General features: G+C 35.4%; 1 protein-coding gene across 2 annotated transcripts in view; it reads left to right on the forward strand.

Moving 5' to 3' along the window:
- TLL1 (tolloid like 1) overlaps positions 1 to 19,188 on the forward strand; it is a 281,852-nt gene that overhangs the window by 113,551 nt on the left and 149,113 nt on the right. For both annotated transcript variants that reach the window (XM_081250937.1, XM_081250938.1), the window contains exons 3-6: positions 657 to 737; positions 2,242 to 2,394; positions 2,885 to 3,002; positions 10,785 to 10,963. In XM_081250937.1, the coding sequence (XP_081107063.1) occupies positions 657 to 737; positions 2,242 to 2,394; positions 2,885 to 3,002; positions 10,785 to 10,963 (531 nt within the window). The remainder of the gene's footprint in view (positions 1 to 656; positions 738 to 2,241; positions 2,395 to 2,884; positions 3,003 to 10,784; positions 10,964 to 19,188) is intronic.

Here is a 19,188-nt window from a genome sequence, read left to right on the forward strand (position 1 = left end):
GTACTTTGCAGCTGGACGTCTTTTTGGATTCTCACCTTGTGAATTTTTTTAAATTTATGTTATTGGTTTTTATAAATTATAGAAACTAATTTTCAAAATTTATTTGAATACATTATAAAATGTCATATGCTATTAGAAATATCTCAAAATTTATCCAAGCTTTGGGGCAAAAGTTGCACTACACACTTGCTTTTTTTCCTGTTGCATTGAGAATTTACATACCTATGCTAGTCTAACATTTTTATTTCCATTTGCTTATTTGCCATCTGAAAATATTTAGTTTGTATTGGGAAAATAGCTGGAATGCACTCAACAGGAAAGAACAACTTGCTGTCATCCTATATAATACTATGTGATGTCAAGGTCACAATGAAGAAAAATGTTTCAAATTATCAATAAATGATGCAACTGCCATGATGTCCAAATAAAGTCATTTAGATTGCTCTCTTAATTTCTCTTACCCCCTTAGTTTTAGTTACTAAAATTTGTTATTGTAGAATTTTTACCCTCTTCTAAGATTTATGGATATTCATTACTTTAAGACCACATAAAAACAGATGTGCAAAGAGAAATCAATGTAGCCTATTACTATTGCTTATTTACAAGAACTTTACTTTACAGTGAAGTTAACTTACCATTTTCTTTTACTCTTTAAGGTGGATTTGGAGACCATGGTATGTCAAAGAAACGAGGGGCCCTCTACCAACTTATAGACAGGATAAGAAGAATTGGCTCTGGTATATCAATGTTTAAAGTTTCAGACACTTGATGTACAGTGAATATTATACTCGTAGTAGTTCTGTGTGCCATTAAGCTGCAAATTATGGAAAGGATATATGCTGAGAAAGAGTTCTTTATTCATTGTTATTTTGTTAGTTGATATCCAACGTAAGTTTTTTAGAACTTAATTGGGGACATTTGAAATATTTTAGCTTATTTTCAGCTTCTCTTTAATAAAAAAAATGTATTAGGTGTTTATTTTATTGTTGGTATTTATTTCCAGTAAATTGGTATTTTTATCAAGCATGGAGCTACATCAGTTTTAGTCAAATGTAAAAATATCATGACTGTTTCTTTTGAAATAAAATCCACTTAAAGTAAATTGTCAAACTGATTAATTAGATTAAAAAAATAATTGAAAATATTTTTTACCCTTCCAAAAATATATATAGGAAACCATTCAGAGAAACTGCCTTCTGGCTTAATGACTAGTTAATATTTAAAGTATTGAATTTATTAATCACTATTTGTAGATTTTAGAGTTTATTTTTCAAGTCTTCTGTTCAAAGTTCATATCCTAACATTTCTTCAACTGATTAATACTAATTAAATATTTTAAAGTGCCTGCTTTTAAGGATTAATTTTCCAAAGTGAAGATACTTTGCTCCAGGATATTAAAATGTTAGACATGTTAGGAGCACAGGCATAGGGCGCATACATTCAGTATTCGTTGTGTCTGAAGTGTATGTAAGTGGTAAACTATTTGTATCAACAATGATATATAAATAAGAAAAAATAATCATGAAAATTCAGGAAAAATAAAACAGTGACAAAAAAATTATGAAGGGTCACCAAGAAATGTTAGTGACTGCAGACTTGAAAGCTCTTCCACAATAGACCTCATTTTATGTTGGCCTGTTCACCTTGTGTACTGCTCTCTAAATCTTTTCTGTTGTGTGGATATGAATCCCGAGGAAATTGAAATAGACATAGCCCATTGTCTCAGAATCTGAGACCATATCTGTCTTATTCTATTTCATTTACTATCACTACAGTGTAATATTCACAATTTTAAGCTTTACTACAGAATATCAATTCTGATTTAAAGGACTAGGGATTTAGCAGGAGTAAGAAAGGTTTTGAACATCATAGGACTTTTTAAACATTGTCTTTTTAATTCTAGTGGTGAATTTCTTAGTGCTCTAGTAAAGTAGAAAACAAAAGAATTTTTCTGTGGCTTACAAAGTCTACCTGACTTCTGTCCACTGTGGGCTGTTGTATGGGAATTCATCAAAATTTACTCATAGAGCATTAGGAAGTAGTATTTTGACATGAACTACTTAATTATTTTAACACTTTTTTCAAGTATGTGATATAAATGAAGTTTTTCTTTAATGCATTTTGACTTCAGGCATATTTATATAAATGTGTAAATAAGACATTTTACCTTGTCCTTTAAGAGTTAAATGATTCTCTGACCAAGGACTTCGGTTTCACAGAATGTTTTAAATGTCACTGCAGGCTTGGAGCAAAACAACACAGTTAAGGAAAAAGTACCTCTAAAATTCTCAGGGCAAAATGAGAAAAATCGAGTTCCCAGAGCTGCTACATCAAGAACTGAAAGAGTATGGCCTGGAGGTGTAATTCCTTACATTATAGGAGGCAACTTCACTGGTAAGATATTCCCAGAGAGTCTATTTTGATAAAGAATTAATAATTATCATATAGATTAAGTGTATATTTTTAAAGAATACTAACATATAAAACATAGTATTAAATGAAACATGAGAAATATTCTATTCACCTGAGTTGTCAGTTAGGATGTCTTGAAATTTAAAAATATATTTAGTCTTGAGTTCTAAGAATCTAAAGAACTATTCTGGTTTTTAAATTGAATTTCAAATGTACCCATTAAATCTGGAAGCTGATTTCAGCTGACAGGAATAATGTATGTCTTGTTCACAGAGCCTTGTACACACATACTTGTAGAGACAGTAAGCTCAAGCCTACTGATTATGAAGGCAGTGTCCACTCTCAAGAGTGGCTCACTGCAGTGCTCAGAGCTAATATTCTTTGGCTGATGATAAAGGTGGTGTCTGACCTGTGTAGCCAGACCTGGGATGGAAGAGCCCACTGTTTTATTAATGTCATGCCATTTTTCCAGGCAGCCAGCGAGCCATGTTCAAGCAGGCCATGAGGCACTGGGAAAAGCACACATGTGTGACTTTCATTGAAAGAGGGGATGAAGAGAGTTACATTGTATTCACATATAGGCCTTGTGGGTAAGTAGAACCAGGGAATTACTTAAGTAAATTTAGAAGGGGAAAAAAAATCCATAGGTAAGATTCACTTTTTAATGTTTGCTTAGTATTTTGCCCATGAGAAAATATGAATTTTACATAAGAGAATATTATATATTAAATAAATATACTTTTTGATCACAGACTTCTGTGCATCCTCCACCACCACAGCTGCCTTTCCTTCTGTTCTAACTATATGGTGGCATTGCCAACATCCCATAACCTGAGTTAGAAACCTCAGTATTGTTTTTAATGATTGATTTTTTAGTGATATCAACAGAAACATTTCTGCTGATATCCACTATGTCTTATGGTTCCCACTTTTATCCCATGTCAGTCCCCTGGTCCATTCATGTCTTTGTCCTCTCACACCGGCTGTACTCCAACTGCTCTCCAGTCTTGCCTCACCAATTCACTGCCACTAGAATTATCTTCAAAAAATACTCTTCAGAGCAAAATACTACACTTTTTGAGATTCCTCAGTGTTTCCTCCTACAGTGATATTTTCTAGATTTGCTTCTTACAGGATAACAGTACTCTCTTCAAAATAAACTATTCTATAAGTCGTGAAAATGCTGTGTTAAATTTTAATAGGTATTTCTACAAGCAGTGTGCTAAACCTTACTAATATTAAACGAATTGAAAGAAATATAGAATACAGTGTTCCCTAAACTTATTTTAAAAAGGGAACACCCATCTCACCCTGTTAATAGTGAAGAACGCATATCAGTATTCCAGAACACATTCTGGGAAATGCTAGCCTGAGAATAAAGCCTAGATGCTTGGATGTAACATTTAAGGAATGCCATGAACTTACCACAGCTTCCATCTGCTGCTTCTGCTGCCACCACTTCTTTCCACAAATCCCATAATCTAGCCAAGTTACAGTAACAGCAGTTCTCCAAGCAATGCTGTGTACTTTAAAAAATTTTTCGTTGTGAAAACTTTCAAATTTTTTCTCCCTATATTTCCAGTTAGTTGGAACTTATATTTAAATATTTGAGTATTTAAATTGTTTCCATTTTTGTTTGTTTGTTTGCTAAGAATACTTGATAGGGTGTGCTGTCTACTTTACACTGCATCACATCAAGAGGCACATATGCCTGGACCTACCACTTTAGTGATACTGTGATTGATCAGTGGATTCAAATGGTGACAGCCAGGTCCCTCAATTGTAAGTTCCCATCATTGCAAAATAGTCATTTTCTCATGTTGTTCTTTTCTTTTATTGCTTCTAAATTTATTAGCTGAAATTCTTCTATAAAGAGGAATTATCTTTAATCAACTATAAGTATTTGAATACCCTCTATTATCGTTCACATAGAGAAGTAAAAATAAATGCATAATTCCTTTGGATCAAATAGTTCATGCCCTAATGACACATATTTTCAGGGTGGAGGAAGTATATATTTCACTAGGTATTGGGGGCATTACATCATCTGGCTTTGTTCCACCATATTTTCCTAGAACATTGAACTTAACTTAAAAAGTAATGAGTTTTAAGTTTGGCCCTACTTAAGTGACATTAGGATAAATTATACATTATTATTTTTCTATATATTTTGATAATTTTTTTAGCTATGACTTATTTAAGCAATGTTTTCTTCTAAATTACTCTAACTACTTACTCTTGATAAGTTTTGGTTACATTTGAAGTCCCTCCCAATTCTTTATATGTATTTAATATTTTTAAATATTAAGGACCTTTTAAGGTCCAAATCTAGACTGTCCTTCCTTCCTTCTGATTATCTAATAGGAGTGGATATAGCTCAGATTACATATTTCTAAATATATAATGTATTCAAATCAATACATCTTTTCTTTACCCACCCTTCAATTCTGTAAATACATGCAAAGCACCAATCATTTATTATTTTATTGCTCAAATTCTGTTTGTAACAAATTCATATTTATACTCATTTTCTTTTATTAATTTGGCTCTTTTCAGAGTTTTCCATTTCAGTTGTTTTATCCTGCTAAACTATTTTTCCCCATTCACTATCATTCCTTCATATTTGTTTTTGTGACGTTTTAGTTGCTTGAATGCCTTTACTTTCCTTTTTCATCAGTGGAAATCTTTCACATATTTCATGCTCACCCATTTTTGAGCTGCCTGCAGTGGGACTTTGCTCTACAACAGCTATAATAGCTCCATTTCCACTGTTGGTTCACATGTCTACCTTCATAAATGATGAGGGCAGGGAGCTTACCTCTGTGTCCCTCATGACACACAGCACACGGCTTTATAGGTAGGTGATCAGGAATGTACCAACAATTTACATGTCAGCTAAAGTACATTGTGTGCAATCCTGAGATTAAAAAATGTAAGAATTAGAAGGGGGTTTGAAGAACATGTACTTCATCAATTTAGAGATGTGAAAACTGAAGTTATGACTTTCCCCAAGGTACTTAAATCTGTAGTTAAATTCCTGAAATTAGATTCTTGAGTTTATTTGTGACTGTTATAGTAGTAATGTTGCATTTTGGTGATTTGTTTTGGTGCTCATTTTCCAGTTCAAAGTTTGCCCTGTATTATTTTTTCAGTGAGAAAAAGGATGATAGTTTTTATAAAACTTGATCATTGGCCTGCTAATCATTCTAATCATTTTGTGACCTCTAAATTTCATTTGAAATTACCAGTATTGTCCACAATTTCATTAAATTATGGTTATTTCATCATTCTTGCTATGATAATGCTGCATTTATATCTCATAAAAATCAATTTAAATTATTAAATAGTTTGACAGTTGGTATTACACAAAATAGGGAAGGCCATCTGGAATAAGATATACTTTGAGTCAAACATTTAACACTCTGTTGGATTTAGTATTGGGTCTTTTTTCCTATAAGAGCTGTGGCATATAATGTATCACATTTAGCAATACCTAGTATAAATATCCATAGAATATGGAGAACTTTTAAGGTGGTGCCATTGATATGGATGACAACATTTATCAGTTCTGTTCCTAGCTTTAATCTAGAAGGCAAATGTGTCTTATTACTTCTTATCACTGTCATCACTTTCATTGTGTTTACCCACTACGTCAGACAACTTGTAGCTCTTGCAATTTTTAAAAATAAAAGCTAAAATAATCTCCATACTTATGGGAGGAATTATTAAATATGGAATCACCTATATCATTTAGAACATTATATTTCCCATCTTATTCTGCTACAGTCAATTTTTATTCAATAAATATTTATTGGGTGTCTAATTCCATATCACGCCTTTGATAGGTGGGAAAATAATAAAATTTTAAAATGCAAAAAGTAGAAATCAGATCTTTTTGCCCTTTAGCTCTAGTATATTTCCTATTTTTAATTTGCATTATAATCATACATTATGTTTATATATATCTGTATGCATGGTTTTAGGTATATGATATTTTTGCTTCATCTGCAGTGGATATAAGCTTTAACCCTGTATATTGACAAAAGGCTTGAACTGGGCTATACATAATTTTCAATGAATGTCTATTAGCTTCAGTGGCATTTATTTATTTTACAAGATTATTAATTATAAACAGCAAAATGTGAGACCATTTAATAATAGAAGTTGTTTGATTTTATTCTTTGTTAAGTCAGAGATTTATGTAACTGTATTTATTACCTTCATCTATTATATGCTGATTTTTAATGATTGTTAAAAAGCAATCAAACAAACAAATGTAGAGTTAACTTATTTTCTTATTTTCTAGATTTCATATGCTTTAATTGTATTTAACTTTGGTCAGTTTGATTATTCAGACTGTAACAGTAGTCACTTATTCATCCTTTCCTATTGAATTCTCATTTTGTGTCACTTACTGTACTAACTTTGGGGACTATAAAATTGAATGTAAGTTGTTTTCTCTCTGCAAGGATGTTATAGTTAGGCAGAGGAAGTGTGCTAGCCAGGATTCTTGTTCTCAGGCAACAGAGACTGGCTAACTTAAGCAGAAAAAAAATAGTTTTTTTAAAGGAATTTATAGAATTATACTAATAGAAAAAGTGGAGAGACAGGCTGAAGGAGGAGTCTCAGCAAGAGCATGTTGAACCCATCACCTTGAGCATTTCCACCACTTCTTTGGATACTTGCTGCTAATTACTAGAGTCTTAGCTCTGCCCTGCACTTAGGAGATCTGTTCTTTCAATAAGTATTTATTTATTAAAATTTTTGCCTTTTTATTTTTCAAAATTTTTCCAGTTTTATTGAGATATAATTGACATACAACATACTGTTTTAGGTGTATAACATGATGATTTTAATTTGTATATATTGTGAAGTGATCACCACAATAAGCTTAGTTAACATCCATCATCATATTTAGTTACACGTTTTTTTTTTTTCTTGTGATGAGAACTTTTGAGATCTACTCTCTTAGCAACTTTCAAATATATGATATGGTATTGTTAACTTTAGTCACTATGCTGTACATTACAGCCTCAGAAATTACTTATTGTGTAACTGGAAGTCTGTACATTTTGACCCCCTTTCATCCATTTCACCCACCCTTAGCCTCCACCTCTGGCAACCACCCATATGTTCTCTGTAACTATTGAGTTCTATTATGTGCCAGGCTGTATTCTAGGAGCTAGCATTATAGCATGAGCAAAACAGGTACACATTCTGTCCACCAAAAGCTTACATTCTAGGTGGGGAGGCAAAACCCCTGCAAAGATAAATGAAATATAAAATGTTTTAATAAACAATAAATTCTAGGACAAAAAGGAAAGTAGTGTAAGTGGGATGGAAGGACATTTGCACAGAAATTGAAAGAGAGGAGGAAAGAAGCCATATGTATATCTGGGAAATAGAGTTCCTGACAGAGAAAATAGACAGTAAAAAGGCTCTGAGGCAAGAGTATGTCTGCATGCTCAGGGCACAACAAAGAAACTTCATGGCTTGAGTGGAGTGACAGGGATGATAATAAGAGATGAGATCTCTATGGTAAGATATTTGTGTGTGAAGATTGTGTAAGATCTTATAGTTTTTTAAAAATAAGTACTTTGATTTTCCTCTGAGCAAAATAGAGAGCCTGTATCAGTCAGCTTAGGCAATTTATAACATGGTAACAAACAACTCCCATATCCCAGGAGCTAGAGCAACAAACACTTACTCCTTACTCTTACTGTATATCCGCCACTGGTCAGCTGTAGCTCACTCCAGAGTTGTCACTATGGTGTCCAGTCCGATGGAGAAGCCTCTTTTTGGAACCTTGCAGTTGTAGCAGAAAGAATAGAAACAATATGGTCAACCATATTTGCTCTTAAAGATTCTCTCCAGAAATGACACAGTTTGTGCTCACATGACATTGTCCAGAGCAAGTCACACCACTAAACCCAGCAACACTAGGGTAGGGATGTATAATTATCTCCTAGAGAGGGGTAATGAATACTTTTGAATATTGACACGATTTATGACATAATCATTGGAGAATATTGAGTAAAGAAGTGGAGTAATCTGAGTTTACATTTAAAACATATCTTTATGCTGAGAAAAGACTGCTGTGGGGAGGGCATAAAACTTACAGGCAACTTTCTTTGTGCGTATAGGTTTTGCTCCACCAATCCGAGACCAAAGTAGGGAATAGCGGGTTTTGGATTACCTTCTTACTCTCTATGGCTTAGTGAGGCTTCTCTAAAATTGGTAAAATATTTTCTTGAGAGGACAGGTAGGGCTTATAATGGCCAAGCTTTAAAAGCAGCACTCAAATTTGAAACAGAAAATCAAAAGCCATGTACAAGAAAACAGCATCAAACCTGGATGGAATTAGAAAGAAACTCAGACATGTTAAAACGATGTTTTTATAAACTGTGCATATTAAAAATAAACTGTGCATATTAACCTGTCATTCCATACATAATTGTATGTGCATATATTTAGCTATTTAGTCATTTGAGCATCTAGAATTCTTCCATTCCTGGACCTGTAGTATTTCAGAAACCAAACCACCACATTTTTCTTCACAGGACCATTGTAAAAGCCAGTGTGAAATGTATTTTTGCTTTCCATTATGAAACCCCATCTTATTTATTCGAAATTGTTATAGGTAAAATTATGCTAATAAAAGGTGTCTTAGATTAAAACAATCAACCACATTGCTTGACTATCTCCTGGATTTTGATTTGCAAAGTACTTTTTTCTCTGAATATAACCAGCAAAAATGATTCAGTGTGGGTAATTTAGTTGCTGTATAATCCTCAGATATTTCACTTTCATCACTATTGTTTTATGGTAGCAAATATTTCAGTTTAAATCTCTCCAAAATTTGCACATTTTGAGTTTTGCTACACCTAATACTTTACTATTTCAGTATGTAATAAATAACTATGTATGTATAAGTTTAAAAGTCTTGGTAAAAAAAAATCTACCTGAGAGCAAAAATACAATTCCCTAATGTTTTTCCCTACCAGTTACCTCACTTTTCTTTCTTTAATTGATTTATTAAGCTTAATTAACTGTTATAATAGATTCATAAATAATAAGTTGAATTACTTCTTCTAACTGGCATTTAAAGCCTACACAAATAATTGGAATGACAAACGTGCTTACTCTGAAAAGTGAAATTTGTGAAATGCATTTAAAAAATTTGGGCAATTAATTTTGGGCAATTTCCTCTTTTAACTTAATAAATTAGAAAAGATGTTCAATGTCTGGCACATTATGATTCCCATCTATTCAAGACCAGTTATTTACTGCCCTCTATTGCTGTCTAGAGGGGTGGCCCTTAGATAAGCTATTTTAATGTAAACCCTAAATTTTGAAGTTTTAAGTGTAATTTTATTTATAACTATGATTGTAGTTACCATATTATTATACCATTTAAAGCTTATTTTAAAGTGTGTCCCTATGTGTCCACCCTTGCATGTGTGTGCACACTCTCTCATGCACATTGACACACGTGCACGTATGCCCACATACACAAAATGAATAAATGGAATATCTATATTTTGGGTAGAAAAGAATCACTGAATATGTATAAATATCAATAAATTGAAGAAAACTTGCAGGAAGATGCTCTGCATGCTTCACATTCTGAAAGTCCAAGAGATTCTTTCAGAAGGTGAAATGGACTATCACACTAAACATTTGCTTGACCATTTGACACAGTCTCATAATTCTACCAGTTGTTGAATTTCCTTCACCAGTCAACAGTTAACCCTAGATAATTCACCTTTTGAAACTAATTTTCCTTGATTGACTTCTCTTAAAAGTTCTCTTCTTTAAAAAATTTCTCCCATAAGAGGAAAAGTAATTCCTTTTTAAATTAACCAACATTTTTCACAAACTTAATTGTTTTTCTCAAAGAGGAAAAATAAACTTTGTTTTTATTTTTAATACTGAAATAATGGATTATTGTTAAATAACCATATTGACAAAGTAGTTACCTAAATGGGTTTTGAGGATAAAAAATTGTATTAGAAATACATGTTGGTTGATATCTTGAGTTTAACTGTATGTATAATAGCCATTAATCATCATCATAAGTATTTTATTTTCTGATTTATCTTCTGAATACTCCTAAAAATTATTTAAGGCACATCTTTTAATATATGAATTAGTACAAAGGCACTTCAATAGATTATTTGGGGACTCGTACATAAATCTACTAGGATTACTAGAAATTTTTATTAATGAAATATTTATAAATGAAAAACTGTTCTGCTTCTGAATGTGTTGGACTTTACAGTTCATGACAAATATTTTAAAAGTTTCACCCTACTGTAATTCACTCAGCTTCTCCCTGTCCACCACCATCTGCACTTTCTACTTTATTCCAGATGCTGCTCCTATGTAGGTCGGCGTGGAAATGGACCTCAGGCGATCTCTATTGGAAAGAACTGTGATAAATTTGGAATTGTTGTTCATGAACTGGGCCATGTGATAGGCTTTTGGCATGAACACACACGACCAGATCGAGATAATCATGTAACTATCATAAGAGAAAACATCCAGCCAGGTGAGAGGCTTCAGAATGTGTTGGGTTTAAGGATGACAAAATATCTTTTAAATGTATTGTACTATTTATCATTTAATTTCTTTAAAAATGTGAACTGATTTTGTCGATATTATAGATCAACATTTTGCTTGATTTAAAAATAGCTGCTATGTTGTTAATTTTTTCCTGCAGATCAAATGATCTTATGCATTTTTTAAGCTTACTTTTTTCCTTAAGATTTAGCTATTTTATATCCAAACTTCAGTGCTTTCCAAGAATGGGTGTAGGCGATTAAAACATAAATTAATATTAATAAATTTTTTAAAGTATTTTCTATACTTAATTCTATAATTTATGTTGTTGGGATTTAAAAAGTGTCCAGGGTTTGCCACAAAATGTGCTGCTGCCATACAAATCTATATTATACCAGGGATAATTTCTGGAGAAAATTCCATGGAAGTGAGTCATTTCCAGGATAGTCCAAATATTTTCTTGAGATTTCCCCTTAACTACACTAAAGACAATTTCTTAAGAATGTTTTCAATAGTTTCAGTAGTTCAATAGTTAATATATAATTAAAGTTTAATTTTCTCCAACAATTGATGTGAGATAATCACCTCATTTAGTTTTTCATTTGTTTTACCTTTCATAATTCATAAAGATAAGTACATTTCAATTGCCAGAAGAAAAATCCTGTTGTTTAGAATTGTCTTAGAAAGTTGTGTGTGTTTCAAGCAGAAGCAAAGCAGAAATGTGTCCTTATTTCCTTATTCATGGCCAGTTTTAAGTTACAAACATTTAATTCCTTAGAATTTCCTGTGATTAACAGCATTGCTCTATTTATTTGTTCATAGCATATTTGCTGCCAGTTATTTACTGAGGCACTATTAGATGTTGGAGATACTTCATGAAAATTACAGAGCTTAATGTATGTATATCCATGTATACCAACAATTGCAAGCGAGTGAGAATAGTGTTATATTGAGAACACAATCCAGTCCAAGCAAGGTGTGACAAAATGTCCCTTGCGAGTAAAGGGAGATGTCACAAAGGAACTGAAATTTAGAAGTAAAGGGGTTCTAAGTGCCCAGAAGAGTGATGGAATTTCTAACTGGAAGAAAAAAAAAGCATCATGATCAGAGCTACACTTACAGATAATTGAATCATTTTTATTTGCCCAAATGGCTGCATGGTAAGTTACAAATGAGAGACTAGTTAGTAATTACCAAGGGAGATTAGATCATAGGGATTTTCTATCTGAAGCTAAGAAATTTAGATTTTATCCTCTAGCTACTGGAGAATAATCAAAGGATTGAGAGCAGAGCAAATTCAGATTTAAAAAAAAGAATTATTGGAGCTGGGGGAAGATGGCGGAAGAGGAGCTGGGGGAAGATGGCAGAAGAGTAGGATGCAGAGATCACCTTCCTCCCCACAGATACACCAGAAATACATCTACACGTGGAACAACTCCTACAGAACACCTACTGAATGCTGACAGAAGACCTCAGACACCCCAAAAGGCAAGAAAATCCCCACGTACCTGGGTAGGGCAAAAGAAACAAGAATAAACAGAGACCAAAGGATAGGGACAGGACCTGCACCAGTGGGAGAGAGCAGTGAAGGAGGAAAGGTTTCCACACACTAGGAAGCCCCTTCGTGGGCAGAGACTGTGGGTGGCGGAGGGGGAAAGCTTTGGAGTAGCAGAGGAGAGTGCAGCAACGGGTGCGGAGGGCAAAGCGGAGAGATTCCTGCACAGAGGATCAGTGCCGACCGGCAATGACCAGCCCGAGAGGTGTGTCTGCTCGGCCGCCGGGGCGGGCGGCGCTGGGAGCTGAGGCTCGGGTTTCAGGTTTCAGTCGCAGCGCAGGGAGAGGACTGGGGTTGGCGGTGGGAAGAGAACCTGAAGTGGTTAGTGCACCACGACTAGCCGGGAGGGAGTTCGGAAAAAAGTCTGGAGCTGCCAAAGAGGCAAGAGACTTTTTCTTCCCTCTTTGCTTCCTGGTGCACGAGGAGAGGAGATTAAGAGCGCTGCTTATAGGAGCTCCAGAGATGGGCACGAGCCACGGCTAAAAGCGCGGACCCCAGAGATGGGTGAGGGACGCTGGGGTTGCTGCTGCCGCCTCCAAGAGGCCTGTGTGCGAGCGCAGCTCACTGTCCACACCCCCTTTCCGGGGAGCCTGTGCAGCCCGCCACTGCCAGGGTCCCGGGATCCAGGGACGGCTTCCACAGGAGAGCGCACGGCGCACCTCGGGCTGGTGCAACATCACGCCGGCCTCTGCCACCGCAGGCTCGCCCTGCACTCAGTACCCTTCCCTCCCCCCGGCCTGAGTGAGCCACAGCCCCCGAAGCAGCTGTTCTTTTAACCCCATCCTGTCTGAGCAAAGAACAGATGCTCTCTGGCGACCTACACGCAGAGGCGGGGCCAAATCCAAAGCTGAGACCCGGGAGCTGTGAGAATAAAGAAGAGAAAGGGAAATCTCTCCCAGCAGGCTCAGAAGAAGCAGATTAAAGCTCCACAATCAACTTGATGTACCCTGCATCTGTGGAATACATGAATACACAACGAATCATCCCAAATTGAAGAGGTGGACTTTGAGAACAAGATGTATGAGTTTTTCCCCTTGTTCTCTTTTTGTGACAGTGTAAGGATATGCTTCTGTGTGAAATATTGTCTATATAACTGTGCTACCACCATTTGCCCCAGGGTTCTATCATCTGTCCGTTTTTTTGTTTTGTTTTGTTTTGTCTTTAATTTTTTTAATAATTACTTTTTTATTTTAATAATGCTATTATATTTTATCATACTTTATTCTATTTTACTTTATCTTCTCTTTCTTTTTTTCCTACCTTCCCTGCTTCCTCCCTCCCTCCCCCTGCTTTCTTTCTTTCTTTCTTTCTTTCTTTCTTTCTTTCTTTCTTTCTTTCTTTCTTTCTTATTTCCTCCCTACCTCCTTTTTTCTTTCTTTCTTTCTTTCTTTCCTCCTACCTCCTTTCTTTCATTCTTTCTTTCTTTCTCCCTCCCTCCCTCCATCACTCCTTTCTTTCTATCTTTATTTCTTTCTTGCTTTCTTGCTTTCTTTCCTTCCTTCTTTCTTTCTCTCTTTCTTCTACTAATTATTTCTTTCTACTTTTTCTCCCTTTTATTCTGAGCTGGGTGGATAAAAGGCTCTTGGTTCTCCAGCCAGGAGTCAGTGCTGTGCCTTTGAGGTGGGAGAGCCAACTTCAGGACACTGGTCCACAAGAGACCTCCCAGCTCCACATAATATCAAACAACAAAAATCTCCTAGAGATCTCCATCTCAACACCAGCACCCAGCTTCACTCAATGACCAGCAAGCTACAGTGCTGGCCACCCTATGCCCAGCAACTAGCAAGACAGGAAAACAACCACACCCATTAGCAGAGACACTGCCTAAAAATATAATAAGGCCACAGACACCCCAAAACACAGCACCAGATGTGGACCTGTCCACCAGAAAGACAAGATTGAGCTGCATTCACCAGAACACAGGCACTAGTCCCTCCATCAGGTAGCCTACACAACCCACTGAAACAGCCTTAGCACTGGGGACAGACACCAAAAACAACAGGAACTACGAACCTGCAGCCTGCAAAAAGGAGACCCCAAACACAGTAAGATAAGCACAATGAGAAGACAGAAAAACACACAGCAGGTGAAGGAGCAAGATAAAAACCCACCAGACCTAACAAATGAAGAGGAAATAGGCAGTCTACCTGAAAAAGAATTCAGAATAATGATAGTAAAGATGATCCAAAATCTTGGAAATAGAATAGACAAAATGCAAGAAACAGTTAACAAGGACCTAGAAGAACTAAAGATGAATCAAGGAATGGTTAAAAACACAATAAATGCAATGAAAAATACTCTCGATGGGATCAATAGCAGAATAACTGAGGCAGAAGAATGGATAAGTGAAGTGGAACATAAAATAGTGGAAATAACTGCTGCAGAGCAGAATAAAGAAAGAAGAATGAAAAGAACTGAGGACAGTCTCAGAGACCTCTGGTACAACATTAAACGCACCAACATTTGAATTAAAGGGGTTCCAGAAGAAGAAGAGAAAAAAGAAAGGGGCTGAGAAAATATTTGAAGAGATTAGAGTTGAAAACTTCCCTAATATGGGAAAGGAAACAGTTAATCAAGTCCGGGAGGCACAGAGAGTCCCATACAGGATAAATCCAAGGAGAAATACGCCAAGACACATATTAATCAAACTGTCAGAAATTAAACACAAAGAAAACATATTAAAAGCAGCAAGGGAAAAACAACAAATAACACACAAGGTAATCCCCATTAGGTTAACAGCTGATCTCTCAGCAGAAACTCTACAAGCCAGAAGGGAATGTCAGGACATATTTAAAGTGATGAAGGAGAAAAACCTGCAACCAAGATTACTCTACCCAGCAATGATTTCATTTCAGATTTGATGGAGAAATTAAAACGTTTAAAGACCAGCAAAAGCTGACAGAGTTCAGCACCACCAAACCAGCTTTACAACAAATACTAAAGGAACTTCTCTAGGCAAGAAACACAACAGAAGGAAAATGCCTATAATAACGAACCCAAAACAGTTAAGGAAATAGGAATAGAAACATACATATCGCTAATTACCTTAAGTGTAAATGGACTAAATGCTCCCACCAAAAGACACAGATTGGCTGAATGGATACAAAGACAAGACCCATATATATGCTGTCTACAAGAGACCCACTTCAGACCTAGAGACACATACAGACTGAAAGTAAGGGGATGGAAAAAGATATTCCATGCAAATGGAAATCAAAAGAAAGCTGGAGTAGCAATTCTCATATCAGACAAAATAGACTTTAAAATAAAGACTACGAGAAGAGACAAAGAAGGACACTACATAATGATCAAGGGATCGATCCAAGAAGAAGATATAACAATTGTAAATATTTATGCACCAAACATAGGAGCACCTCAATACATAAAGCAAATACTAACAGCCATAAAAGGAGAAATCGACAGTAACACACTCATAGTAGGGGACTTTAACACCCCACTTTCACCAATGGACAGATCATCCAAAATGAAAATAAATAAGGAAACACAAGCTTTAAATGATACATTAAACAAGATGGACTTAATTGATATTTATAGGACATTCCATCCAAAAACAACAGAATACACATTTTTCTCAAGTGCTAATGGAACATGCTCCAGGATAGATCATACCTTGGGTCATAAAACAAGCCTTGGTAAATTTAAGAAAATTGAAATTGTATCAAGTATCTTTTCCGACCACAATGCTATGAGACTAGACATGAATTACAGGAAAAGATCTGTAAAAAATACAAACACATGGAGGCTAAACAATACACTACTTAATAACGAAGTGATCACTGAAAAAATCAAAGACGAAATTAAAAAATACCTAGAAACAAATGACAATAGAGACACGATGACCCAAAACCTATGGGATGCAGCAAAAGCAGTTCTAAGAGGGAAGATTATAGCAATACAATCCCACCTTAAGAAACAGGAAACATCTCAAAAAACAACATGACCCTGCACCTAAAGCAATTAGAGAAAGAAGAACAAAAATCCCACAAAGTTACCAGAAGGAAAGAAATCATAAAGATCAGATCAGAAATAAATGAAAAAGAAATGAAGGAAATGATAGCACAAATGAATAAAACTAAAAGCTGGTTCTTTCAGAAGATAAACAAAATTGATAAACCATTAACCAGACTCAACAAGAAAAAAAGGGAGAAGACACAAATCAATAGAATTAGAAATGAAAAAGAAGTAACAACTGACACTGCAGAAATACAAAAGATCATGAGAGATTACTACAAGCAGCTCTATGCCAATAAAATGGACAACCTGGAAGAAGTGGACAAATTCTTAGAAATGCACAACCTGCCAAGACTGAATCAGGAAGAAATAGAAAATATGAATACACCAATCACAAGCACTGAAATTGAAACTGTGATTAAAAATCTTCCAACAAACAAAAGCCCAGGACCAGATGGCTTCACAGGCGAATTCTATCAAACATTTAGAGAAGAGCTAACACCTATGCTTCTCAAACTCTTCCAAAATATAGCAGAGAGAGGAACACTCCCAAACTCATTCTATGAGGCCACCATCACCTTGATACCAAAACCAGGCAAGGATGTCACAAAGAAAGAAAACTACAGGCCAATATCACTGATAAACATAGATGCAAAAATCCTCAACTAAATACTAGCAAACAGAATCCAACAGCACATTAAAAGGATCATACACCATGATCAAGTGGGGTTTATACAAGGAATGCAAGGATTCTTCAATATATGCAAATCAATCAACGTGATACCCCATATTACCAAATTGAAGGAGAAAAACCATATCATCATCTCAATACATGCAGAGAGAGCTTTTGAAAAAATTCAACACCCATTTGTGATAAAAAACCCTGCAGAAAGTAGGCATAGAGGGAAATTTCCTCAACATAATAAAGGCCATATATGACAAACCCACAGCCAACATCGTCCTCAGTGGTGAAAAACTGAAAGCATTTCCACTAAGATCAGGAACAAGACAAGGCTGCCCACTCTCACCACTCTTATTCAACATAGTTTTGGAAGTTTTAGCCACAGCAATCAGAGAAGAAAAGGAAATAAAAGGAATCCAAATTGGAAAAGAAGTAAAGCTGTCACTGTTTGCAGATGACATGATACTATATATAAAGAATCCTAAAGATTCTACCAGAAAACTACTAGAGCTAATCAATGAATTTGGTAAAGTAGCAGGATACAAAATTATTGCACAGAAATCTCTGGCATTCCTCTACACTAATGATGAAAACTCTGAAAGTGAAATCAAAAAAACACTCCCATTTACCATTACAAGAAAAAGAATAATATATCTAGGAATAAACCTACCTAAGGAGACAAAAGACCTGTATGCAGAAAATTATAAGACACTGATGAAAGAAATTAAAGATGATACAGATAGTTGGAGAGATATACCATGTTCCTGGATTGGAAGAATCAACACTGTGAAAATGACTCTACTACCCAAAGCAATCTACAGATTCAATGCAATCCCTATGAAACTACCACTGGCAATTTTCACAGAACTAGAACAAAAAATTTCAAAATTTCTTTGGAAACACAAAAGACCCTGAATAGCCAAAGCAATCTTGAGAATGAAAAACGGAGCTGGGGGAATCAGGCTCCCTGACTTCAGACTATACTACAAAGCTACAGTAATCAAGACAGTGTGGTACTGGCACAAAAACAGAAAGATAGATCAATGGAACAGGATAGAAAGCCCAGAGATAAATCCTCGCACATATGGTCACCTTATCTTTGATAAAGGAGGCAGCAATGCACAGTGGACAAAGGACAGCCTCTTCAATAAGTGGTGCTGGGAAAACTAGACAGGGACATGTAAAAGTATGAGATTAGATCACTCCCTAACACCATACACAAAAATAAGTTCAAAATGGATTAAAGACCTAAATGTAAGGCCACAAACTATCAAACTCTTAGAGGAAAACATAGGCAGAACACTCTATGACATAAATCACATCAAGATCCTTTTGGACCCACCTTCTAGAGAAATGGAAATAAAAACAAAAATAAACAAATGGAACCTCATGAAAGTTCAAAGCTTTTGCACAGCAAAGGAAACCATAAACAAGACCAAAAGACAACCCTCGGAATGGGAGAAAATATTTTCAAATGAAGCAACTGACAAAGGATTAATCTCCAAAATTCATAAACAGCTCATGCAGCTCAATAGCAGAAAAACAAAAAACCCTACCCAAAAATGGGCAGAAGACCTAAATAGACATTTCTCCAAAGAAGATATACAGACTACCAGCAAACACATGAAAGAATGCTCAACATCATTAATCATTAGAGAAATGCAAATCCAAACTACAATGAGATATCATCTCACACCAGTCAGAATGGCCATCATCAAAAAATCTAGAAACAATAAGTGCTGGAGAAGGTGTGTAGAAAAGGGAACACTCTTGCACTGCTGGTGGGAATGTGAATTGGTACAGCCACTATGGAGAACAGTATGGAGGTTCCTTAAAAAACTAAAAATAGAACTACCATATGACCCAGCAATCCTACTACTGGGCATATACCCTGAGAAAACCATAATTCAAAAAGAGACATGTACTAAAATGTTCATTGCAGCTCTATTCACAATAGCCCAAAGATGGAAACAACCTAAGTGTCCATCATCGGATGAATGGATAA

This window comes from Mesoplodon bidens, assembly GCF_964165515.1.
Source record: "Mesoplodon bidens genome assembly, chromosome: 1".
NCBI classification, from domain to species: domain Eukaryota; kingdom Metazoa; phylum Chordata; class Mammalia; order Artiodactyla; family Ziphiidae; genus Mesoplodon; species Mesoplodon bidens.